The sequence below is a fragment of the Spinacia oleracea genome, chromosome 5, assembly GCF_020520425.1.
Source record: "Spinacia oleracea cultivar Varoflay chromosome 5, BTI_SOV_V1, whole genome shotgun sequence".
Lineage (NCBI taxonomy): Eukaryota > Viridiplantae > Streptophyta > Magnoliopsida > Caryophyllales > Amaranthaceae > Spinacia > Spinacia oleracea.
The window spans coordinates 37697994-37724572 of NC_079491.1; the positions used below are offsets into that span (position 1 = coordinate 37697994).

Consider the following 26579-nt stretch of genomic DNA (forward strand, 5'->3'; position numbering starts at 1 on the left):
CACATGATACGATAGCCCGTAGGATCATTATTATTAATTTTGATATGACTCGACTATAGACAATTAATATGGTTTTAAGTTGTTATATGATAAAGACGGTCATTTACAGGTATTTGTTTGAAAATAGCGGGCTTGATAGAGTACTTCTTTGTAGGAAGATTTGTACGGATACTGGGAAATTTGGAAAACGAGCCTCATAACTTATCAATGCAAATTAGTCTCATTACTTACGATTGGAGCAAATCAATCCCACTCCTTTTATACTTGTGCAATTAAATCTTTTGCAAACCACAAATAATGTTGCAATTAATCAGAAATGAGTAAAAACGAAAAAGTATTGCAATTAGGGTCTGTTTGGTAAGCACTTTCAGTCACCTTAAATAATTAGGTGTTAATATGATAAGTCACCTTAAACAATTAGGAGTGTTTGGCAGGTAGTTGAAATAAAATATAAGTTGGATAAAGTGATCGATAATGAAACGTTAATCTAATTAACGTTTGAGTTTCAGCTCCTGAAATTATTATTTTCTTTTTAAAAAAATTGATAATAGAATCTTAAATAATGAAAAAAACCCTAATAACGTTATATTTCACAATTTACAATTCAACCCTCCCCCCAATAACGTTATATTTCAATAGAGTACTTGGCAGACTCGACACTCTGGAACTCGACCGTATTCGGTATGTGACGTTTCTTTCTACTTCTCTATATTTTTCTTATTGATTCTCTTTGAATTTGATTGTAAATTATATGATGAATTGTTGTCAATTTTACTATTTTGATTCTTATGTTTTTCATTGCAATTCTGGTGTTGGTTTGGAGTTTTTGGGGTTCGATCGTAAACTATAATTGTTGCAGTTATTTGATTTTTGGGCACAGAGTAATTTTTATTCTTTTAAAAGTTATCAAGATATTGGTTTTTGTATTAAAAATATTTTTAGATTCATAACATGACGCATTATAGATACATACTACTAACTTTTATGGAGTAATACATCCATTAAAATAATTATAGATGTTAAAATATATAGAATGTCAATTATACTACTCCCTCTGTTGTTGATTATTAGTCTCTTTTAGAATCTTAACACTATTTACAATTGAGGAAAATCTTCTAATTTCTTTCCAATACATATTTCAAAATATATTTATGTGATCTAGTTTTGTTCGCCTCAATACGTAGTTTATCAGTATCAAATTTTTATATTTATTTAACGTACGTATTTGGAGATATTCATATTTAAATATTGAGTTGGAACGGACTAAAAAGTCAAAAAGGGACTAATATTTAAGAACGGAGAGAGTAGTAAAAATTCCAGGTACTTACAAAACTAGTTCTACCAAACAGACAACATAATCAGTTACCTTATCAATTTCAGGACCTTATCAGTTTCACGTACTACCTTATCAATTTCAGCGGCCTTAATATGCGATAAATGGAGAATTTAATTATTAGGGCATACAATAAAATTATGAAGGCTCACTTTATAAACAGTAATATCGACAAAAGTAGAGTAATATATATTTTTTTGATAGGGGAAAAAGTGAGTAATAAGTCTCGTACACTCCTTGTATCTTTCATTCATTTGGTAACCAATGTTTGGCTAAGATGGTGAATAAAAGAAGTGATATTCAAGTATGAAGAACCACCTTTTTGTACAGCCTTTTTAGCTTTCTCCCCAAATTCTTTTGCTCTTTTTCTTATTTCTTGTCCTTCACACATAAGTTTATCTATTGCATTTCTCACAGTCTCCCACTTAACATAAATTCCTTCATTTTGCTCCTCTCCCCAATGCATAGTCACCTCAACACCTATTCTTACGCCTATTTTTAGTACTTGAACGATTAACTTTTCATTGTAAAATTGTTCGGCAAACATTGGCCAGGTGATCATAGGCACACCCGCACTTACTCCTTCTAATGTCGAATTCCATCCACAATGCGTTAAAAACCCTCCAGTCGAAGGGTGAGATAATATCAACACTTGAGGTGCCCACCCTTTGATTACTATCCCTTTTCCATTAACCTTTTCTTCAAAGTTTTCATTTATTATCCACTTGTCTATTTCTTCATTATAATCAACATCTCTAATAATCCAAATGAATGGGAAATTTGATGCTTCTAAGCCCTTACCAAGCTCTATCAATTGTTTAGGTCGTAGATGACAAAGGCTACCAAAACAAACATATACAACCGACCTTGGTTTCATAGACTCGAGCCATCTTAAGCAATGATGCTCGTCAATAATGCTAGTGTCTTTTTCCTGCATTAATTAGTACCACCAAATATATATTATGCATGCATGTTATTAATTATAACTTACAATAACCTAAAACTTAATAAACAAGGCCGGATGAAATTTTGTACCATTTTGTTGCAAAGAGAGAGAGGTCCAACACACAAGACGTTCCTCATGACCGCCTTTTGGTATGATTTCACATACTCAAACTCAAGTTCATCAAATGTGTTTACTAATAACCCTTCCGCGGATGAACAAGCTTGGTTGAATTGATCACGAATGTCCTTGATATCAATACCATCACCAATATGTGGACTACTTCTCTTCATCATCTTAGGCAATTGAGCATAAGTAAACTCAATTTTATCCGGGACATCCGGCACCAAAAAGGGTTCATTATCATACTCATTGTTTTCATGAACTTTATGAAGCACCATTTTGTGAGAGCACAAGAGAGTGAAGCAAGAAATACCTTGGTAAGCAAACCTAGGGATATTAAACTTATGTGCAACATCACTTGTCCAAGGGAGGCCAGAAATTATACAATTAGGCTTTGGATCTATATTTGCAAGGTAACTTTCTAGTGGTGTTTGTAATAAAGAAGTTGCTACAAGGAATTTAGTTTGTAAATGAGGAGATGGAAGACTATCAAGGTTTTCACATCCTTCGGGTAGCCCTGCCTTGTTGCATGGAAATGGAAGAGACACGAGTTGGATTCCAAGGCCAGAGAGTATGGCTTGATTGATGGTAGCTTGGTAGCGAAGGGCATTTCGTGGTGTAGTGATTATAGTGACTATAAGCCCTCTTTCTGCTAATTGTTTAGATAGATCTATCATGGGGATTAGATGGCTTTGAGACATTAAAGGGATAACTATGACATGAACATGGATATCGGTCGAAGCCATTGTTTTAAATATTGAAAGGGAGAGTTGTTTTGCTAGAGTAGAAAATCAAATGTAATGTGAGGTATATATATATTTATGGTGACTTTTTTTATACAATTATAAATGACTAATAATGCTCACGTACTACCAATTGTCTGTTGGTTCAGTGGTGATTGGGGCTGAACTTGGTAGGGAGAATTCGTGTTCGATCCCTCGCAACAACAATTGGGAGGGGACTGGAACCTATCCACCCAGAACTCTCCCCGAATCCGAATTAACCCTAAGGATGAATCGGGTGCTAACAAAAAAAATAAAAAATCTCACGTACTAAGGTTTATTAATGTAAGTGCACAAAGTCACATTGGCTTATATCATGTTTTGTGTAATCAATTAAGCGCGGGGAGAAAAGTAGATTTTGATATATAATATGAAGACAAAACCATATATGCTGGTCGGTTTATATAACTTATCTTAATCGACCACTAATCGCAAGTGATTAAGTTGGATTCTTACACAACCCTATAACCCTACCTTGAGGCATGATCCAGATAGGATGTAACTAGTAATGGGCTACTGAAACAACTACCTAGCTAACTTGTGGAAACCAAATAAAAAAAACGTCAGTCTCAAAAAAATATATATGTACTAATACTACATCCGTTTCACAATACTTGGATCATTTTTTTTTCACATATTTTAACACGCTTCTTTAAACATTAATATTAACACGCTTCTTTAAACATTAATATTTTTAATTGAGTATAAGTAAAAATAATAAAACTTGATATTTGCTGCTCTTTTATTTATTTATAAAAAGAGTGAGATATGATGCTCTTGCTACTACCATCTATAGTATATATATGGATGCTTCGCAATATGGCAGCGTGGGAGCATAAGGTATTACTCTATCTGTATTTATTTAAGGGATATATTTGGCCAAACACGGATATTAAGAAGAATAATTGAATGAAATAAAATAATAAAGCAAGTGGGGTTGGGTAGATATTTTAATAAGTAAATAAGTGGGGACCATGTGATTTTGGGGGGTGGGGCGTGGGGTGGGTTTATGAAATTATTTGTTTAATAGGATGGTGGATCATAGGGTAAATTAGATGTATTATTTAATTAGATAGTGGAATTGATAGTTACTAAATATGACAAGTGTATCTCTTAAATAAATACGGCCGGAAAAGGCAAGTGTATCACTTGAATAAATACGGAGGGAGTACATCCTCAAGTTGTAATGAAACCTATTAAAAATATTGTTTGTACTAGGGTTAATCAGGTTGTTCCTAGTAAAATTGCAGCGTGATAAATGTTGGTTAGCTTCCCTCTAGGTAACCTTTTTTTTGAGGGCCTCTGTTGTTTGTTGCTAATGCCTTATAGTTAGTTTGTTTCTCCCTTGGATTTAGGAAAGCCCTTCCTAGAAGGTAAGTCCCCCTTGGGGCTTGGCATCGTTCGCGTTTGTTTCTCTCTTGTTCCTTTTATGGGACGTTATGCAATATATTTTTCTCTTACTTATTAAAAAAATAAAGGAAGTTAATCCGTGAGTGATTATTATTGCTTGAATGAGTATTTATACATGATACACATAAGCTATTCTAAGTAACTAATATCACAAGGATATTTACAAGATCAATTAGAATCAATTACAAAAGATTACGATCAATCAAGATCAATTACAAAAGATTGTATACACATAATCTAACACACCCCCACAGTTGAAGCGGGAGGACGCCGTACGCTGAGACTGTCCCGAAAATCATTAAAGAGTACTAGCGGAAGCCATTTCGTAAAAATATCGACGATTTGATAGCGGGAAGGGACATGTAGGACACGAACTTGTCCTTTAGCAACTTTCTCACGTACAAAGTGTATGTCCATTTCAATATGTTTCGTGCGTTGATGTTGAACCGGATTTCCAGAGAGATATATAGCACTAACATTGTCACAATAGACCAACGTAGCTTTGCTTACCGGACATAGAAGTTCTAGTAGCAAATTTCGAATCCAACAAGATTCGGAAACAACATTAGCGACACCCCTATATTCGGCTTCTGCACTAGAGCGGGAGAGTGTAGCTTGTCGTTTGGATGACCAAGAAATGAGGTTATCTCCTAAGAAGACAAAATAGCCGGACGTCGAACGTCTCGTATCCGGGCATCCCCCCAATCTGCATCTGTATATGATGTAAGAGTAGAAACAGATGATGGATAAAGGTGCAAATCAAGATCTAGAGTACCTTGGATGTAGCGAATGATACGCTTGAGGGCATGCATATGCTCTTGGCGTGGATCATCCATGAATAGGCAGACTTGCTGAACGGCGTAGGAAATGTCTGGCCGTGTGAAAGTGAGATACTGAAGTGCACCTGCAAGGCTGCAATAGTGAGAAGGGTCATCCGTAGGGGGACCCGCAGAGGCGCCTAGCTTCGCCTTAGTGTCTACGGGAGTGGAAGAAGGCTTGCAAGATGTCATGCCTGCACGCTCAATAATTTCTGAAGCATACTGTTTTTGAGACAAGAATAGGCCACCTGAGTGACGTGTAACAGCAATGCCTAAGAAGTAGCTTAGAGGACCCAAGTCTTTCATTGCAAACTTAGAGAAAAGCAAAGACATAATAGAAGTCCGAAGAGTGTCAGAAGAAGCAGCTAGGATAATGTCATCACCATAAAGCAGAATATATGCCATATCATTACCCCGACGATAAACAAAAAGAGAATAATCAGACCTGCTGTTGAGAAAACCGATGGTGGATACGAAATCCGCAAAACGTTGATACCATGCACGCGGAGCTTACTTTAAACCATACAAGGACTTTTTCAGAAGGCACACATAATCTGGATGAGCTGGATCTCGGAATCCTGGAACCTGGTGCATATAAACTGTTCCGCAAGAGTACCATGGAGAAAAGCGTTTTTGACATCTAGCTGATGGAGACACCATCCTTTTGATAAGGCAATGCTGAGGACAGTGCAAATAGTAGCTGGTTTCACAACAGGACTGAAAGTTTCAGAACAATCAATACCAACTTGCTGACCTGCACCATCTCCCACAAGGCGGGCTTTGTATCTATCAAACGAGCCATCCTTGTTCTTTTTATGCCTGAAAATCCACATACTGCGAACAATATTAGCATTCAAAGGACGGGGCACCAACTCCCACGTCTTATTTTCAACAAGAGCATTGTATTCATCAAGCATGGCCAATTTCCAATTAGGGTCTTTTAGAGCCGTAATGGGATTTTTTGGAAGAGGAGAGATGCTAGGAGCGGTGGCATGCACTAAGGTTGAACAATTGTTTGGGTTTGAATATACCGTGTCTGCTCCTAGTGGCCATATGGTGAGATGAGATGGGCTGGGGCGTGGCTGAGGCATGAGATGGGGCTGTTGTTTGTGTTTGGGTCGTTTGCTGTGGCGGGATCACAGCTGGGCTTTGGGTGCCGCAGGGTATGGGTAGGGAAAGGGAGTTGTTGGGCAGCAAGCACTAGTGGAAAAAGGGTCATTTGCATCCCCGCATTTGCCACACAATTCTGAACATGTGATGCAAATAACAAATTTTACCATAAAATTTACTCATTTGCGTCGCAGCTTTGTTAAACTGCGAGGAAAATGACTCTAGGATGCCCCCTAGAGTCATTTTCATCGCAGATTAACAAAGCTACGAGGCAAATGACTCAATCAAGTGCATCGCAGATTTATAAATCTGCGATGCACTGCGTGTCCACCTAGGAATGTACGATAATACCCTCAACTCTAATCTAACCCCCCAAAAAAAAAAACTAATTACCGTACTCCTACCCTAAGACTTCGATATCACCAAGGAGAGTCTCTTCATTCCTCCTCCCCTCTCTTTCTCTCTCCTCTTCTTTCCAGAACTCCACTGCTGAGATATCAACAACTCTGAATCTTTCCTTCATTTGAAATATCCTCTAACCATCATACCTATTGTTCCATTTACTCGGAAAAATCAAGCTTGCGAAAACACGGCTCGAAGGGGAAAAATCTTATATTCTGCCGCGAAGAAGGAGATACTTCGTATCACAAAGCAGCGCAGCTCGATTTCTAGTGGGTCACCAAATCTGCGACTTAGTTCGTCAGCGTCGTCGAATCGTTTCTTTGTATATAGCGGCAGGTACAATGCAATTTTTTTTAATTAGGGTTATTGTTTATCAGCCTACAGTGTATTCTGATTTCTAGGGTTCTTGTTTGTCAGCCTATTTCTAGGGTTTTTTAAGGTTGGGTAAAACGCCAAAGAGTTGGTGCTGAGCTCCGGTTAACGTCGCCGCCATCGTTAATGACCTTATTTCTTAGGTATTTCCCCTCTCTTTACCGTGAATCCAACTTCAATTAATTTTTACTTTTTTTATATTGTTCTGATGAATATAAGGTTTGATTGTGTTAGTTAGTTTGTAAATTCGAATATTTTTAGCGATTGTTTGAACTTTAAATTGAGGATTATTTCAAAGTTTCCTTCCATTGTTGATTTTTTGGTTTCTTTGAACTTTCTATTTTGATAAATGGGTTAGTACTGATTTTGTGACCGTTTCTAATAATGGGTTGTTTTTTTGGAACAATTGAGCAGTGATAGTGATGGAAACTGCGAAAAAGGCATTACAGTTTCCGGGTTTGGATGAAGAGAACAGTGCAGTTGGGTGTTCTAATGTATGTGGAATTTCAGCTCCATTTTTCTTTTTCTTTCTCCATTAATTAGTTTCTTTTCATAATTTTTTTGATGATTGTTACAATGTATTAGGGGTTAAAGGTGAATTTTATTTTCTCTGACTATTCCATGCCTGAAGTTATTGGATATGATCTGCTGAAAAAGATTAAGGTTATTTTCTCCATTTTAGGTGATTTCCCCTTGCAGTTATTTGTTTGTTTGTAGCATAATAAACTCAATAATATTTCTGTTTTGTGTTACTCGGGTACTCGTGTTCAAGTATCCGATTAGGTTATTTTATGAAAATTTCCCATGATTTTCGCCCAAATTTACTGTTCCAGTAACAAAATTCTGTTTGCTGAAAGAAAAGATTAAGAGTATCTTTGGTTCTGTGAATCTTTCTTTCGATTTCCGCGATTTCCCCTTGCAGTTATCTGTTTATTTGTGGCGTATTACAACAGGACTACTGATTCCGGACGATAGAAGTATAATATATGGAGTCAATTATGCTCTTACCATTTAGAACCAAGATATGGTTCAATAATTAGAAAACCCCTAGACCCAAGAAAAAGATTACATAGTAAAGTTCTTGTCATTAATTCACTATATGAATATATTGTCCTGTTTTTTGGTCTTGGTAATGTTGGTGGGGTTTATTTTAAAGCCTACTTGACCTGTTTTTATAATCTTTTAATCAACATTGTATATAAGCAATCAAGTTCCAATGTTTTATTTGTACTTGATGCAACAGAATCAATCAAGAATATGGCTCAGAGAAGTTTTGCAGATAAGATTTGATGAGCAGATAGACATCTCAGACTTACTTGCAGACGGGGAGTTGCTGTAAGAACTTCTCTTGCACTCATTTCCCAAATAATTTCTCTCTCTTAACACTACTCAATTACTTGATGGAAAATCTTTCCAGCTATTGATGTGGACTAGCTAGTAGCCAAAATGTACATTTGCACTGTATCAACAGAACTGAGAAATTGTGGTGGTAGTGGTAGTCTGTGTGTGTGTCAGTGTGTGGGGGGTTCTTTTGGTCACCTGCTATTGCAAGTAAAGACTGGAACGCTGTATCTTACCTTAAGCTCCCAAAATAATTTGAGTTGCCTTGTGCTTGTGAAAAATTGAGGTGGGATAAACTTAGCTGCTCGAAACATGTTCTATTTGTTTCCTTTAGGATATTTTTATTTCCGCCTTGGGGGATTACTTTTATAATTGTGAGTTGTCTTAAATCTTAATGACTAGTGGTTATGAACTTTAGTTCTAAGGTCAGTTACACAACTTCAATGCATGGATCTCATGTTATTGCACATTAGTGGTTGCATGTACTATGCAACTTGAGTGCAATTGTATGATTGAAAAAAGAATTAGCACTTAGTTAAGATGCAAAATTATAGATGATTCTACATGTATATTCGTGTGCTCTTTTTTGGCTTTTGCCTCAGTATTCTCAATAGGCCACAAACTTAAGACCCTTAAAGATCTGTATGATTGTTTAGATAACTTAATTGTCCTCCCATGAAACCAACAAAAATTAATGCAACTGTCCAGATTGCTGCTTCTACTTTTAGTATTCCTCTTAGCTTTGTATTCATATAAGAGACTAGTACAGATAAGGTAACGAACCAGCAGAAAAATGTTAAATTCTCACTCATTAATATTTTAGAGCAACAAAACTCACTTGTATTTTCCTGTTTCTTTATTCAGCCAAACAGGTTCCAAATTCATCACTAACTGCAGCATCAGCAAGTTCTGATATTTACGGTTTTGCAGTTCTAGATGCTTTGTTGGTTGATCTCTAGCTAGATACCTTTGTTGTAGTAATTTTATGTTTGTTGTAACATGTTGGTTGATCTATGACGAATTTAATTGCCTTTTATTGGGAACGTTAATTACGTTGTAAACTATTGTGACAGGTATTATTTATAAATGTATTCCCGGTATTGTGAAGCGTCTACTTTCAAAGACGATCATGTTGGAATTTCCAATAAAATATTAAAAAACCAATTTTAAAAAAAAAACAAAAAATAAGTCATTTGCCACGCACGTTAGCTTAATGTGCGAGGCAAATGACTTAATTCTTTGGCGCCAAAAATGTCATTTGCGTCGCACATTAAGCTATTGTGCGAGGCAAATGACTTAATTTTTTGGCGCTCAAATTGTCATTTGCGTCGCACATTAAGCTATTGTGCGTGGCAAATGACTTTTTTTTTTGGCGCCTGAAAGTCATTTGCCACGCACTTTAAGCTAATGTGCGTGGCAAATGACTTTTCAACATGGTGCCCGAAAAGTCATTTGCCACGCACATTTGCTTAATGTGCGACGCAAATAAGGGTCATTTGCATCGAGATCTTTTGCCACGCACAATGTGCGACGCAAATGTGCTTAAAAGTGCGATGCAAATGACCTTTTTTCCACTAGTGAAGGGAGGAGAGTTGGTGGGATGGGCCACTGGACTTGAGAGAGGGGAGTGTGGTCCATGGTCCATGTCAGGAGATTGGGCCGACTGGGGGGATGGTGGTGTGGGCCCAATTCGAGTATGGCCTTGCTGGACATGTTGGAGGACATAAGGGGATAAGTCTGAGTTTAGAAAATCATAAGTGTGGGATTTGGGCTTATGAATTTTCTGAAACGGGAATTCGGTCTCATCGAAAGTGACATGGGGGGATATGATTATCTTGTTAGAGGAGAGATCAAGACACTTATATCCTCTATGATTATCCGGAAATCCCAAAAATACACATGGTGTAGACCGTGCTTGGAGTTTGTGAATGGAGTTGCTAGGGAGGTGTGGAAAGCAAAGGCAACCAAAGACACGAAGATGAGCCAAAGAGGGTTCCCGACCATAAAGACGACTGGTGGGAGATGAGTAGTTCAAGATTTTGCTTGGTAACACGTTATGGAGATAGGTGGCAAAAGAAAGAGCGTGGTGCCAATATGATGGTGGTGTGGATGAGTGAACTAGAATAGTCCTGACAATATCGTTAATTGAACGAATTTTCCTCTCGGACTTTCCATTTTGGGACGAAGTATGGGGACATGAGAATCGAAAAAGCATGCCATGGAGTTCACATTGCTTTAAAAACGACCCATTATCATATTCTTTGCCATTGTCACATTGAAAGGTCTTGATTTTCCGTTCAAATTGAGTGTGAATTAAAGTTTGAAAATTCAAGAACGTTGCAAAAACTTGTGACTTAGTATGCAAAGGAAACGTCCATAGAAAATTCGTAAAATCATCCAAGAAAAGCACATAATATTTATGGCCCTTATTAGTCAAAACAGGAGAGGTGAATAGGTCGTTATGCACGATATCAAATGGTGCAAACGTGCTAGAATTTGATGCATAAAAGGGTAATTTAACATGTTTACCAAGTTGACAGGAATGACAAATTAAAGAACTACTAGGCTTATTACATAAAATGGAATTGTTTTGCCTAAGAATATTAAAAATAGCATCCCCGGGGCGGCCAAGACGATCATGCCAAGTGGTGGAGGAAATGGCGGCAAAGGTTGATGGAGATGGAGGTGTGATGGCCTTGGTGAGGGGATATAAGTCTCCCGAGCTATTACACCTCAATAGATGCGTTCCCGTCTGTAGGTCCTTCACACAAAAACCAAGGGGGTCAAACTCAACTAAAACACCATTATCAATAGTAAATTTGCGAACCGACACTAGATTTTTGACGAGTTTGGGAGCATGAAGGACATTACGAAGGGATAAAGGGGGACATGGTGGGGAAAAATTAACGTGACTGCAACCATTAATAGGAATTTTATGGCCATTACCAACAGTAATATGATGATTATTGCTCAAATTGAAATAAGACGAAAGGTTACCTTGGTTGGAAGTCATGTGAGAGGTGGCCCCCGTGTCCATGTACCAATTTTCATCGGGGACATTGAGTGACATAGTGTGCATAGCCGCTTCGATATCGGTCGGAGAATAGCTATTACCATTCGGAGCACCCCCATAATAGCAAGAATTGTTGGGCCAAGCAGCATAGGCCTGATGGGTTGGATGTTTGCCAAGAATACCTGAAGCTCCTGTTGGGCCGCGAGCAGGGAGTGTGGGCCTGGCCCATCCAGTGGTTGGGTATGGGCAGGGACCTGCAGTCCATGATTGAGGATAGTAATATTGCTGCTGCCATGACGTGGGTTGCCAGCCGACGTTGGGTTGTTGTGGCTGTGGCTGGTGGTTGCCACGGCCACCGCCGCCACCACCGCGGCCCTTACCGATGTGATACTGTCCCTTTCCGCGACCCTTTCCCTTGTAGTTGTTACCACGGTTTGAATTTTTGTTGCCACGACCATGATTAACGGTTGCGGGAGGGCTATGATCATCATCATCCCCATTAGGGTGGTGCGGTTGATGCGGGTGATGGGCTGCGACCATGGCTGTATTATTGACGGGATTGTTCTCCATACCGTCCTCCTCCAAAACAAGCATCGAACGGGCTTTGGTGAAATCTGGAAGAGGGTCTGTGTGTTTGATGATGGAGCCCATATTCTTGTACTCGTCCGTGAGACCTGCCACCATCTGTAGAACAATCCGTTGTTCCGTCACCGGAGCCCCGACATTCTTGAGTTGATCAGCAAGCATCTTTAGCTTTTGGCAGTAGGATGTAACGTTGGGAAAGTTACACAAGGAGACATGAGAGAATTGTCTTTCAAGAGCCACAGCATGAGAACTTTTATTGTCCTGGAATATGTTCTCTAAGCGTTCCCAGGCTTGTTTTGCCGTAGAACCCGATTCAAGAATAGTGTTCAAGAGGTCATTGGAGATGGTGCCATATATCCATTGAAGGACAATGGCGTCGAGACGTTCCCAGAGGGCTTTGTCAATGGTAGAAGATGCGGCTGGGGCATCAAGGGAAGGAGTGAGGATATGGTCCATGACTTCATATGCAGTGGCATGAATGTTGAAGAGTTCAGCCCACGAGATGTATTGAGCATTCTCCAATTCCAAAGTGATTGGAATGAAGTTTCTGATGTTGTTGACAGCCAGGGCTGTAATCCCCCGTAAATTTATAAATTTTATTAATATATTTTAATGTATATTATTTATATTAAAATAGAATTTATGAATTTTAGTAATAAATATATAATTAACGTATATTTATTTTATTTTAAGTACGTTCTAAATATTTAACGATTTTTGAACTTTATTATATTTATGTATTTAATGTATATTTAATTTTATTTAAATATATTCTAAATATTTTAACGATTTTTGCAATCAAGAATAATTTTAGAATTTTATGTTGAAAAGAATTTGAATTAGGAAAACTCGTTGAATTCGGAAAAACAATCCTATTCGATTTTGACTCAAACACTAAAACCCAAATCCTAATCCTAGCCCACATGGGAAAAGCCCAAAATAAAAACCCAAAAACTCCCTTTTCTATTTCACGTAAAAACAAAATAACACCAAAACCCCTTGTCCCTTCCTATTTCACGTGAATACCTTCAACCCTCAAACTCCTTGCTGCCCTAGCCACCACCATCAGCCGTCGCACCACCTCCCTGCGCCACCAGTCGCTTCCACCCGACCACCGTCGCTCCTCCTCCTGTGTCGGGTAATCTCCTCTCCTTCTATCTTCCTCTTTCGTTTTCCTTGCTTTCTCACCCCGTTTCTGCTTCTGTTTCGCGACCACCGAGCAGCCCCCGCGTCGCAGCCCGAAGCTGCGCCGCACCACCACCGACCAAACCTGCCGCTGTCGTGCCCTGCTCGCCGGCAGTCCCTCTCCTCCCCTTCTTGTTTTGGTTATTTCTTAAACCCTAAGTTATTTAAATATTTTGATTTAAGTTTATTGATTTTAAATTATGTTTCTTGAATTAAATTATTAATCTTTATAGTTAAATTATAATTTTCAGATTTGATATTGATGTTGTAAATTAATTAATTTCAGTTGTGGTTGATTAATATGTAAGTTAGGGTTTTAAATTAGTTTAGTGATTTAATTCGTGTTTATTGAATATAAATTACAAGTTATTATGATTAAAGTATATTTTCAGATTTTATATTATGTTTAAGTAACAAATTTAATTTCCAGATTTATTAATTTGGTTAAATAAGTATTTTAAACTATTAAAGCATGAATTTTTAAGGTTTTATTATGTTTAAAATCATAATAGAATGATTATACCTATTAAAGTTATTATTTTATGATCTTAAGGATGTTGAATATATTTTGAGCAAGTTTTGAATTATTTTATATTGCTGGAAATTTAAAAAGGAACGTTTGTTGGAGTTTATGATAATTAGGGATCGTTAGGGAATTAATAACTATTCTAGGAAGTTAATTAATTAAGTTTCGATATTGGGGAATGTTCTAAATATGTTTAGGATGTGTTTAGAGTACGTTAGTGTTGCTGTAAATTATTAGGAATTGATTTGGGTACGTTTCTTGATTATTTTAGGCGGAGAATTCTTTGTAGGCGACTTTTGAATTCGTTAAAGTGGCCTATCAGTTTGTTTACACAAGGTACGTACATACATGTGTGCTTGGATGTGTGTTGTATTGAGAATATGATGAATATATTTATGAACTTGTTTATGTTGGAATTTCATGTTCAATGTCGTTGAATTAATGCGTTGAGCATAGAACTTTATTTATAAGAATTGAATCATGTTAGCATGGAATATTGATGCAAGCATGTTGGTTTTGGGGAACTTTATACTATTTAATATTGGTTTAGATCTTTATTGATCGTTGTTCCTCTTTAGATTTTCACTACTTTATAAGGGCTAAGGACCTTGTTTGGTAGTTGAACCTTTTACCTAATAAAGGTTTTTAAATATGGATAAAGGAAGGATTAAAATAGTTGGGATTGGCTCTTGGTTAAACGTTGTGATCACTTGTTTAATTCAAAGATAAAAGAAGTTGTGTTTATTTGTTGAATATAATATTTATGTTTGATGAGTCATAACCAAGTATTAAAAGTTAAGTCATGTAAAGTGAAAATGAGTAGCAATAGCTTTAGACTGTGCACGTCTAAAGTGACGGACAATCAGGAGTTGGGGTCATGGGTAGCCTATGGCTTTTTTCTGGGGCCGGATTGATCACCGGTTCTATTTTTATTTAAAAGTCCCTCGATATCGCAGGTCATTGGGGTTTACAGAGTCGCGCCCGTACCTCGTCTTCCTTAGTGAAGAAGAAGAAGTTTCTAGTAGCAACTCGGTCCATTGACTATTTCAATTAAAATAATGTTATTGTTATAAAAGTCTAGTCCAGTCTAGCCTAGTCTAGTCAAGTGTGGTATTCAAATTAATATGTGTTGTTTGCCCTTACTTATGTTTCATTAGCATCATGTTAGGATTGTTCGTTTAATAGAATCATGTTAGGATTATTATTGATTTATTATGTAGTACTCAGCTTTGCTGATTACGTGCTTTTGCTTGTGCATGTTGATCATGGCTATGCCTTATTGATCCTGTGATGACCCAATCTTTGGTGAGCAGTCTCTAAGGATCAATAAGCATTGTCCATCCGCAGGTTTGAAGATGTTGCATCATTGGGATCGGGAATAGAGAGCTTGTATTTAGTTTTGATTTGCTAAGTTGACTTGGGTTTGTTTAATTGGACTTTAAACTTGTTAGTTGATCTTATTTTCGTTGATTGGTTTTGGGATTATCTATGTAATCGATTATTTATAAACCTGAAGTTAGTTTTATGTTTTCCGCTGTAAAATTCTGAATAAGCCGTTACGTTTTCACACGGGCGATAATGCCTTGATAATTCTCTACGTTTTATATAAAAAGGTTATTTTAGAAAAGAGAGAATTGTCGGGGTGTTACAAGGGCAGGGTGAAAGGAAGAGGCGGGCTTGTCTGTGTCAACCATGGTGATGGAGAATGAAGGTGGTCGGCGGCAGAGAGTGAGGGAGAAGAGGAGAGGAAGGTCACGACTAGAGTTGAGAGGCTCGTGATACCATAAAAGGAACTTAATCCGTGAGTGATTATTATTGCACTTGACTATGTTTGTTCTAACATAATGGTAAAAGAATGATTGTCAAACTTGGTTGATGAATAATTGAATAGTGCCCAAATGTAAAACGATGCATGTATTGCTGAACGGAAATAGTACTACATATACAATATACAAACATAAAATATACAACAATATACTTTGTATATAGTTTTTTTTCTTACCAAAATAAGTATATAATTTTTTTCAGGATAGTGAAAATATTTCATATGTGAGACGGATGGGGACTATTACTTCCGAATGGAATACTTCCGTAGCCCAACCTAAAATCTTTACTAACTCTAACCTTCTCGCCTATTGCCTACTTCAATGAATGCATTTCCCGATTTTCGTTTCATATCTCATTATTGAATAATAACGTGGATTTTCAGTAATCGATAGTAGTGAAGGGTCAATATAGAGAAAAGGTGATGAGTGTAGAGGAGCTTTATACCCCACCAACCAATGAAATTAATCACTAGTTCACTACTACAAGTCTACAATTTTAGTGATGACAAAAGTTCATTATTTGAGCATTATTACTTTCTCATATAAATTGATTTGCTATATTTAAATATTATTTCTATAATATTATTATTTTTATCCACCCATAAAAGTTTTCCTTTTTCAATTTTAATCTTTGTCTCTTATATACTTTTTCTTCCAACTTGACCTCATATAATTAATACTGGATTTTAGCCCGCGCGATGCACGGATTCTATTAAATTGTTATGTTTAAATAAAAATCCTATGTATATACCACTTTTATATATTAGATTAGATTAGTTTCTGATTTTGCATTGAATTTCATTTTCGATTTTCTTTTTATTATGAGAGTGTTTGTTTTTGGATGAAATTGTATATGCGTAATATTAATTATTAATTAATAAAAAATATCTACGTGACACTTAATCATTTCTTTACGTAGCACTCGAATTTTTTAATTCAATATTAATTTTTAAATCTTATTTTTCATTGGCCGAAACCATTAGATTTTTCTACGTGGCGCTCTAATATTGGATTAATGTTTGATTTTAAATTGAATTTTATTTTATTTATTTTATTTTAGATTATTGTTTGATTTTGGATGAATGTTATTTTAGAATCATTTTTTAACTATTAGAGTGTTTGATTTTAGATGGAGTTCTATATATTAGTAATTAATTAATTAATTAAAATATTTACGTGGCACCTAATTAATTATCTACGTGACAATCAATTATTTTTTAATTATTAGGGTGTTTGATTTTCGATGGAGTTGTATATATTAGTAACTAATTAATTAAAATATCTACGTGGCACCTAATTAATTATATACGTGGCACTTGGTTTTTTTAATTCAAAAAGAAATTAGAAATCTTATTTTTCATTTGCCGAAACCATTAGTAATCCTAGGTGGCGCTCTAATCTTTCAGCAAATATGCCTCCTTTATATATGTATATTAGATTAGATTAGATTTGTGTTAAACTCAAACGTGAAAATAAAATTAAAGGAAGGAATTAAAAAATTGTTGAAGTTAATTTAATTACGGCAACTTTTGTGTAAGACCGCCTTACCGGAAAGACCACTTTGGTTGCTTAACTAATTGGTTCAATTTCTTAACTAAGTGGTTACATTGCTTAACTAATTAATTCATTTGCTTAACTAATTAATTCTTTTGCTTAACTAATTGGTTTCAATGCTTAACTAATTAGTTCAAGTGCTTAACTAATTGGTTCCATTGCTTAACTTATATGATACCAAAGTGGTCTTTTGTGTAAAACCGCCTTATAAAAAAGTTTGTAATTTAATTATACGTTTACAATAAATTGCATTGGATTTATTTCAAAACTCCGAAAACAAAACGAAAGACTCCATCGCACTTGGAATACTGAATCATACAACGATATGAAAGAGTTGGATCTGATCTCGTCCATAACGACTATGATTATGCCAAATTAGAGTGGAATTCTTTGCATTTGTTGAGAATATAAAAAAGTTGGAAAAGTACATAAAAAAGGAAGAATAAAGTTTGAAAAGTACCTAGTCATAGTTTCGTGATACATGCTCCCATGCGTCCAACCTGCCCCTTCCTCCCATCACAACAATCTTTAACATTATTATTTGTATATTTACATTTATTATAATCAATCATATGTTGTTATAATAAAGTTATTATTATTTTCTAATTGCATGAGACTAATTAGTATTTTTAATGAGGTACAATTGTAAAGGGATTTGTCTTACAGCTGCTTCATAAGTAAGTTATTCCATTTAGGGTTAACAAACCCTACAAATTAGGGGTATAGCCTTTATAGGGTACAGTCAAATGTCCATTGACATTAACACATGTGTCCCTTTTTGGGAGCAGAGCATATACTCCGTAGTTATTAAGGAATAACTTAATTAATTGATTACCTCACTTATAAAAAGTTAATTGATTAATTAGTGGACAACCCAACCCTAAAGCTATATGTAGAGCCATAGAGCACCTAATTAACTAGCTTAATTAAGTACCTTAGATTAATTCACACCACTCCATTAATATTTTAACGTGGGGTTTGTCATTTTGTTATAGCCATGGTTTTAGGGAGGTTAGATTCAATGTGATTTAGGATCCTTATGTCGGCGACTACGCTAGCCTGATGAACGAAAAGATGCACGAGCGATGAGAATTCAAACACGCCGTGTTTTACTGGGAAGAGACCTCGTTCATTTTCCTTTGTTTGTTTTGTTAAGGGTGGAATTTTTTTTCAAAAAGCTGAAAAAAAAACTTTCTATATATAGAGGAAAACCAACTTTCCTTTTGAGAAGAAATAATGGCACATTTTTCACTCTAATTCCTTACATTTCCTTTCCTATCTTCTCATTTCCACTTCTATGTTCTTTTTCTTTATAATTTTTTCTTGTAAGGAAACAAACGAGCGATTTCCGTCAATAATGCACAAAGATAAGTTAATTCCCAAAATACGTTACTTTTTTTGTTAATTCCCACCATACCGTCCACGTCAGCATAGTGAACCGGTCTTTTTTTTTTTTAAATAAGCACCGCAAAACCGCTATCTGAGATAGCGGTTCATGGGGGTTAACCGCTATCTAAGTTAGCGGTTCCTGTTTAATGAACCGCCATCTCAGATAGCGGTTCCTGTTTAATGAACCGCTATCTCAGATAGCGGTTTACCACTTATCACTTACCTCCAGGAAGCAAATTCAAAAAATCAAAAGCACAAAAAAAACCCCGCTTTGTTCTGCGTCTCTCTCTCTGTCTCCGTCGTCCTGCGGTTAACCCGCCGTCGTCCCTGTTTCTCTCTCCACCGGCCGGCTCGCCGTTAGCCGACCTCATTCCTCGCCCTACCTCCGGCCGTCGCGTCGAGCCTCCTCACCCACAACGGATTCTCGAGTCTCTTTCTCACCCTTCTCCATCGTTCCTCCGTTTCGAAATTGTTCATCAGCCCTTGCCGGCTGTCGGACCTCTTCCTCACCACCACTAGCCGTCGAGCCTCCTCATCAGCCACCAAAGCCGTCGAGCTTCTTTCTCACCCACCACCGGTCGTCGGTGGTTCGAAATCAGGTAAGCCCTAATTTTTTTTTGAATTAATATATTTGAAGCTAATTATTAATTCAGTAATAATCGTTGCTATGTTTAGGTTTGTTTGATGATGTTATTAGGAAGATCATGCTTATGTTTGATTGATGAGTTTATGATATGATTACCCTGAATTAATTGTAATTTTTTTTATTGTTAACGTATATCTAACCGCTATTTGAGATAGCGATGTTATGAATTATATTATTTTAAAGTGATTATGCTGTGATTTTTATTTTTTTGAATTATTTCTGATCTTTGATTCGTTTTAAGCTCTTGAGTTTTTCAATTTGGAATTTTAGTCTTCAATTTTTCAAGTTCAATTGAATTGAAATCAGATTATGATGGCCCAAATTAGGGATTTCATATTATTAATCATATTATTTTTTGTTTAGAATATGGAGTTGCCAGACTATCCTATTTATTGTCATTGGGGAGGGGAAATTTTGCAAAGTAGCGGTGATGTTACATATAAAGGAGGAGAGCGAAAATTTGGGTTTGTCAATTGTCAAATGAGTTATGATGAGGTTTTGAGTAAGGTTTATGATCTTATGAGATGTGACTCGAGATATGTGGAGTTGAAGCTACTAATGAGGTATCCAATGATGTCCGGTTCATATGAAGCCATTCCGTTGGATGATGACAATTCTTTAAAAGCAATGTTGATTGCTATGTCTCAAACACAATCAACCACAATGCAATTGTTCATCGAGCAACTTCCAAAGCAACCCGAAACTCAATCCCACTTGGAATCCTTTCATGAAATGGATTCATGGGCGAGTCCATTTCCCTACTTGCCCTTGACAAATCAAAGTGGGTTAACGGGTTCATTCACAAGAATGCTTACGGATGAACAATATGCTAGTGAACACATTTCAGAGCTCACTTCTCCAACTCAAACACCACATGTAGAAGCTACAAATGGTGATCCATCTATGATACTTTTCGATTCTCTAGATCAAATATGTGTTGATTTTTTTGGAGATGAAGCGGTTGGGGTGGATAGTGATGTTGATGAAGATGAAGATACACAAGATGCTAATGACAAAGCTATAAGAGAAAGCGCTCCATCTCAAATTTTCAACAATGTTGCAGAGTTGGATCCGATTTTGCTTGATTCTTGGAGGACTTGGTCCAACAACCACTCTTTCGATGGTGAATTTGCTATTGGGCAAGAGTTTGATTCTTTGGCACAATTGAAAGACATAGTCAAAGGTTATTCCATAGCTAAAAATCATTCATTTAAGGTGTTGGAGAGTGAGCCCACAAAATACGTAGTTGAGTGTAAAAGAAAGAGTTCATGCAAATGCTCATGGAGGATACGTGCAATCAAGGATCTTTGTCTTGCTTCATTCAGAATTGTGAGGTATAATGGCCCCCATGCAAGTAATTGTTTGGGTGACATAAACTCAATCGATCATCCTCTTCTCTCCTCTGATTTTGTATGCAATGAGATAAAAGATCTTATTCGTGCCGATCCTTCTTTGAAAATCCGTGTTATTGTGCAAGCGGTGAAAGTCAAGTTTAAGTATACCATCACTTACAAGAGAGCTTGGTCAGCGAAACAAAAGGCTGTTGCAAGCATTTTTGGTGATTGGGAGCAATCTTACGAAGAGTTGCCTAGGTACATGCAAGCATTGAAAGAATCTAATCCAGGAACCGTCGTGGAATGGTGTACCTTGGCTTCTAATGAAGATCCTTCTGTTCACATTTTTTTTAGAGTGTTTTGGGCATTCAAGCCTTCCATCGATGGTTTTAAGCACTGTCGACCCCTAATCACCATAGATGGAACTCATTTGTATGGTAAGTACAAGGGCACGTTACTCATAGCCATGGGTACAGATGCGAATTCTCAATTGTTCCCTCTTGCTTTTGCTATTGTTGAAAGTGAAAATGGTGAGAGTTGGAAATGGTTCATGAAATGCATTCGGCATTTAGTTACTCAGAGGGAAGGTTTATGTGTCATTTCTGATAGACATGCAGGGATTTTGCAAACAATGAATGAGGTCAATAGTGGGTGGGAGGAGCCGCGTGCCCACCATCGATTTTGTACTCGTCACCTTGCCTCTAATGTCAACACTCAGTTCAAGAATGCTTATGTGAAGAACCTTTTCGGAAAAGCCGCAGATGCTCGTCAAAGAAAGAAGTTTGATTACTACTTGGGAAGAATTGGTGAATTGAATGTTGAAGCTCATAAGTACTTGATGGATATTTCTTCTCATCGGTGGTCGATCCACCATGATGGTGGTTTTAGATATGGCGTGAAAACCACAAACATGTCCGAAGCTTTTAATGGGGTGATGAAAGGTGCTCGTTGTTTTCCGATAACCGCCCTTGTTCGGATGACGTTTTACCGAGTGAACTCCTACTTTGTTATAAGACGAGGTTGGGGTAAAAGGAGAATTGAAGAAGGCCACGATTTCGTTGAGAAGGCCACAACAACAATTGAAATGAACATGGCAAAATCTGGTGCTCACGAGGTCCAAGCCTTTGATCATGGGATGGGGCTATTTGAGGTTACAACTGGACGAGGAGGCAGGGCTTCAGGTAAAGGTGGTAACGTACACACTGTTAACCTTGTAGCCAAAACTTGCACTTGTGAGAAATTAAAAATCTACAAGTTGCCATGCTCCCATGTGCTTGCGGTTTGTCGTTCTCGCAGCTTATCTTATGCTGCTTTCGTTGATCCTTTCTTTACCACTGTCGAGTATAAGCAAACATACTTGAAGAGCTTTCATCCACTTCCTGATGTTCCCTATTGGCCTCATTATACTGGGGTGAGAATAGTTGCTGATGCTAGTAAACGGCGTGGTGTGGGACGCCCAAAGTCGTCTCGATACCCTAATGAGATGGATTCGAGTGCTCGACGCAGTGTCAATGTAAAATCATGTAGCATTTGTCGACGTCAAGGGCATAATAAGAAAACTTGTGCAGCTAGCGGTGGTGTTGGATCATCGGGGTAATAAACTCAGTTTATGTTTCTCTTGATGTGTGATTCTAAGTTTAATTTTTGTGCATATATTTCTTTTGACGTGTGATTTTACGATTTCTAATAAACTTCTTTTTCAGGTCTCATGGAGCCGACGATCCATCCCGGCCCACGTGATACTTCGGTTTTGACGTTGCAGACGGAGCATAGGAGTGAGGATGTTTGGGGAGGGGGTATGGACAGGCTTTTGACGTGTCGGGAGCACGTGCTTGGTTTAGGAGAGTGGGTGATACATGATCGAGTCTTGGAGTTTGTTAGATTAGCAGGGTTCTATGGTGTACATAGATTGGTTGGTGGTGGATTAGCCTTAGATAGGTCTTTGATCACAGCATTGATTGAGAGATGGAGACAGGAGACGCACACTTTTCATTTGGCTGTTGGTGAGGCTACTATTACTCTGCAGGATGTCGCTGTTTTGTTGGGGCTCAGAGTTCATGGGGCTCCTGTCACAGGGGATGGTACTGGGGTGTGGTCAGCTTTAGTCGAGGAGTTGTTAGGGATACGACCAGAGCCTGGTGATGATGGAAAACCTGTTCTCCAGGGTTCATCATTGAGGATGACTTGGTTGAGGCGACACTTCAGTCAGGGCCCCCCTGATGACGCTGCTGATATTGTTTATGAGAGGTTTAGCCGAGCATATATTCTTGCACTTATGGGGTCCATTTTGTTTGCTGATAAGAGCGGTGATGCCGTGCAGCTCGTCTACTTGCCATTGATTCGCGACTTGCGTAGAGCTGGGACATACAGCTGGGGGAGTGCGACCCTTGCTTATTTGTATCGACAGATGTGTCGAGCCGCTCGTAGACGATCCCGTGACATTGGTGGTCCACTTATACTTCTGCAGTTATGGTCATGGGAGCATATTCACATTGGTCGTCCGAGGATTTCGAGAGTTCGCGATGCTCCACCTCCTGACCCAGAGCATCCTATTGAGGTCGACGATCCATCTATTCTTGGTACTCAGCATCAGCGTGGAGTGGACCCCTTAGCATGCAGGTAACTTATTTGTTTAACTACTCATTACTACTTCGATAAATCAAGTAATTTGTTAACACTTTACTTTACTAACACTTTACTTTACTTGTTTTGTTAGTTGGCTTAGGGTTCACTTTTCATGTGGCCATACAGCTAGTGGACTCTCTTTCTTTAGGGATGCACTTGACCATCAAAAGGAGACACAGGTATTTAATATCTCACCTTACTAATTACTCAAATGCTTCTTTTGTTTCAAGTTAGGTCAACTTTGGTCAATTTTTGTCAATGTAGGTGCATTAAAGTCAACTAGTTCAACTTTGGTCTAAATTGTCAATTTAAGTCAACTTTGGTCTAAATTGTCAATTTAAGTCAACTTTGGTCTAAATTGTGATTAATTCAAGTTAAAAGCATAAAATGACCTAAATTCAACTAAAATAGCATAAATTGACCTAAATTCAACTAAAATAGCCTAAATTCAATTAGTTAGGTCAACTTTGGTCAATTTAAGTCAACTTTGGTAAACTTTGGTCTAAATTGTGATTAATTCAACTAAAAAACCATAAAATGACCTAAATTCAACTAATATAGCATAAATTGACCTAAATTCAACTAAAATTGCCTAAATTCAACTAGTTAGGTCAACTTCGGTCAATTTAAGTCAACATTGGTCAACTTTGGTCTAAATTGTGATTAATTCAACTAGTTAGGTCAACTTAGGTCAATTAAGTCAACGAACGTCAATTTGAGCTCCCTCGATTCTACTTAGATAAAGTTATGTTAATTTAGGTTAATTTAGGTAAATTTGTGCTATTTTTGTCTTAAATAGCCTACATTCACCAAAAATTGTCTAAAAATTCCCTTAATTCACCAAAAATTGCCTAAAAAGGCTAAAATCGCATAAAATAGCTTCAATTCACCTTAATTAGCCTAAATCCACCAAACATAGCATAAAAAGGCCTAAACTAGCTTAAATTCACCTAACATAGTCTAGAATAGCTTGGATTCACCTAAAATAGGCTAAAATAGCTTAAATTCACCTAAAATGGCATATAATAGCTTAAATTCACCAAAGATTGCCTAAAAAGGCTTAAGTTCGCCTAAAATGGCCTAAAATCGCCTTAAATAGCTTCAATTCACCTTAATTAGCCTAAATCCACCAAAAATAGCCTAAATACACCTAAACACGCTTAAGTTCACCTAACATAGTCTATAATAGCTTAAAATCACACCTAAAGGCTTAAATTCACCTAGAATTGTCCAAAATAGCCTAAAATTGCTTAATTTCACCTAAAATTGCCTAAATACTCACTTTTTACTTATTGTAGATGACTTGGCAGCCATATTCAGAGACGGTACTTGGTTTACTACCCGAGATTTGTAGATGTGATAGAGATATATGGCGCTCAGTTGTACCGTTGATTTGCTTTGACATTGTTGAGTACCACTACCCAAATCGAGTGATGCGTCAGTTTGGATTGGAACAGTCAGTTCCCGTTGCGTGTGACACGAGTGTTGATCTTCATTATGTGGATCGACGGCATAAAAACAAGAAGTTTGAAGAGATGCATCGCAAATATGTGGAGGAGTAGCGTGATCGTGAGAGTCGGATTGTTCAAGGCACTCCTTTTGCCGGTCATCGTGAGAGGATGAAGGAGTATATGGATTGGTATTGTAGCATCACGAGACTCCTCATTACTCCTGTTACACGATCACCCCCCACCACTCATTATCAGCCGTCTTCCTCTGATATTATTTTGGTAAATTAATCCTTGTTCCATTTTCATGTATAATGTTTATATTCATAACTAATGTTGAATTCTAATTATTGTTTCACATTCTTTTTTGTAGTCACATGCATTGGCTGATCTTGCCTCAAGATGCACTCGAGCTGTGGATTCTGCGTTAGAGTTACCTCCCAGTTTGGCCCTTCCTCTCACTCTTGATACGTTACGCAATTTGAGTTCTTCTTGCATTGAGACCTTATCAAGAGTGGGGCAAGAACATATCCTCCAACAATATGATTTAGCCTCGTCTCAGTGTACACCCGACACCTCCACCTCACATGTTTCTCGAGGGCGTGGTTTTCGACCACCACGTGCACGCCCTCCACCACTTACTCCTCCTCTACGCCCTCTAGAACTTACTTCTCCACACCCTCCACCACCACCTTCTCCACGCCCTCCACCACCACCTTCTCCACGCCCTCCACCTCTTACTCCTCCTGTATCTCCGCCAGCATCACAAGTTATTTCATCTCCTCCTTTGCAGCTTCTCACTTACCGGCGACAAAAGGGTTGCTCTCCTAGTCAACGTCCCGAGCCAATTGCCGAGGAGGATGAGTCCTCATTTTCATCGTCTGAGCATTCAAAGAAACAACGTAGAACTTAGATTTGAGCTACATTAGAAATTTTGTGTAATCTTTTGTTCTTTTTGCTAGTATTGGAACTTTTAGAAACTCATGTGTCATTATTGGACCGATTGAACTTTTGGAAATTTTTTGTTTGCACTCTTCTATTTTGTTGCATAAGTGTTATGGTTTGGTTGGTTGGTATGATTTGTGGAGGTTGTTGGAGTTGGATTACAGACGTTGGAGTTGGATTATAGACGTTGTTGGAGATCTTGGATTTGTTTACAGGTTGTTGGAGTTGGACTATTTGGCAGAAGATCTCAGCCCATTTTCTGGCTGAACACTGGAAACTGCAAGCTTGGATGCAGGGGGCATTATGAACCGCTATCTGAGATAGCGGTTTGGTTTTGAACTAAACCGCTATCTCAGAATGCGGTTAAGTAGTATAAACCGCATTCTGAGATAGCGGTTTAGTTCTAAATCAAACCGCTATCTCAGATAGCGGTTTAGTGTTGAACCGGAAAAAAAAAATTATTTTTCTCTCTCCCTTGCTGACGTGGACGGTATGGTGGGAATTAACAAAAAAAGTAACGTATTTTGGGAATTAACTTATCTTTGTGCAATATTGACGGAAATCGCTCGAAACAAACAAAGGAAAACCATTTTCCCTTTATGTTTTGCCTTGAAAATCATTTTCATTTGAATTTTTTTTTTCTTTAACACAAAAGGAGCCTTAAAGTTGTTGGTTTGTTGACTGGGTTGAACTAAAAGGGAATAAAAGGGAATAAAAGGGAATAAAAGGGAACAAATTATTCTAATAATTAAAAAAGTGTTAAATATGGTATAGGACGGTGCATATAGTGAATGTCCTACAATCAATGGTAGCTCATCATATTTGACAAATCAATGACAATTCACATTGTTTTATTGTAGTAAAAGTCA

General features: G+C 37.4%; 4 protein-coding genes across 4 annotated transcripts; 2 read left to right on the forward strand and 2 right to left on the reverse strand.

The window, feature by feature from the left end:
* Positions 1–1300: 1300 nt before the first annotated feature.
* LOC110774847 (UDP-glycosyltransferase 73C3-like) lies at positions 1301–3169 on the reverse strand. Its single transcript, XM_021979436.2, has 2 exons — positions 2369–3169; positions 1301–2264 (listed from the first exon to the last, which is right to left on the reverse strand). The coding sequence occupies exons 1-2, from the start codon at positions 3143–3145 to the stop codon at positions 1584–1586; spliced, it is 1458 nt and encodes a 485-aa protein (XP_021835128.2). The 5' UTR covers positions 3146–3169; the 3' UTR covers positions 1301–1583.
* Positions 3170–5241: 2072 nt separating this feature from the next.
* On the reverse strand, positions 5242–7042 carry LOC130461445 (uncharacterized mitochondrial protein AtMg00810-like). Its single transcript, XM_056829552.1, has 3 exons — positions 6924–7042; positions 5995–6228; positions 5242–5854 (listed from the first exon to the last, which is right to left on the reverse strand). The coding sequence occupies exons 1-3, from the start codon at positions 7040–7042 to the stop codon at positions 5242–5244; spliced, it is 966 nt and encodes a 321-aa protein (XP_056685530.1).
* A 12682-nt stretch (positions 7043–19724) lies between these two features.
* On the forward strand, positions 19725–22289 carry LOC130461446 (uncharacterized). The gene has a single exon (XM_056829553.1). It carries the CDS (start codon positions 19725–19727, stop codon positions 22287–22289), a length of 2565 nt encoding a protein of 854 aa, XP_056685531.1.
* A 111-nt stretch (positions 22290–22400) lies between these two features.
* On the forward strand, positions 22401–25665 carry LOC110774843 (serine/threonine-protein phosphatase 7 long form homolog). Its single transcript, XM_021979431.2, has 4 exons — positions 22401–23311; positions 23409–23496; positions 24616–25047; positions 25139–25665. Exons 1-3 carry the CDS (start codon positions 22401–22403, stop codon positions 24877–24879), a joined length of 1263 nt encoding a protein of 420 aa, XP_021835123.2. The 3' UTR covers positions 24880–25047; positions 25139–25665.
* Positions 25666–26579: the final 914 nt, after the last annotated feature.

Excerpts from the sequence above, each read along its gene's own strand:
- LOC110774847 (XM_021979436.2), bottom strand. The coding sequence starts at position 3,145 with ATGGCTTCGACCGATATCCATGTTCATGTCATAGTTATCCCTTTAATG. Across the intron at positions 2,265-2,368 it reads TCTCTCTTTGCAACAAAATG|GAAAAAGACACTAGCATTAT; the intron begins GTACAAAATTTC and ends TAATTAATGCAG.
- LOC130461445 (XM_056829552.1), bottom strand. The coding sequence starts at position 7,042 with ATGAAGGAAAGATTCAGAGTTGTTGATATCTCAGCAGTGGAGTTCTGG. Across the intron at positions 6,229-6,923 it reads GGTGATATCGAAGTCTTAGG|GCATAAAAAGAACAAGGATG; the intron begins GTAGGAGTACGG and ends GTGGATTTTCAG. Across the intron at positions 5,855-5,994 it reads GAACAGTTTATATGCACCAG|GTCTGATTATTCTCTTTTTG; the intron begins GTTCCAGGATTC and ends TCTCAACAGCAG.
- LOC130461446 (XM_056829553.1), top strand. The coding sequence starts at position 19,725 with ATGGAGTTGCCAGACTATCCTATTTATTGTCATTGGGGAGGGGAAATT.
- LOC110774843 (XM_021979431.2), top strand. The coding sequence starts at position 22,401 with ATGGAGCCGACGATCCATCCCGGCCCACGTGATACTTCGGTTTTGACG. Across the intron at positions 23,312-23,408 it reads GTGGACCCCTTAGCATGCAG|TTGGCTTAGGGTTCACTTTT; the intron begins GTAACTTATTTG and ends TTGTTTTGTTAG. Across the intron at positions 23,497-24,615 it reads ACCATCAAAAGGAGACACAG|ATGACTTGGCAGCCATATTC; the intron begins GTATTTAATATC and ends TACTTATTGTAG.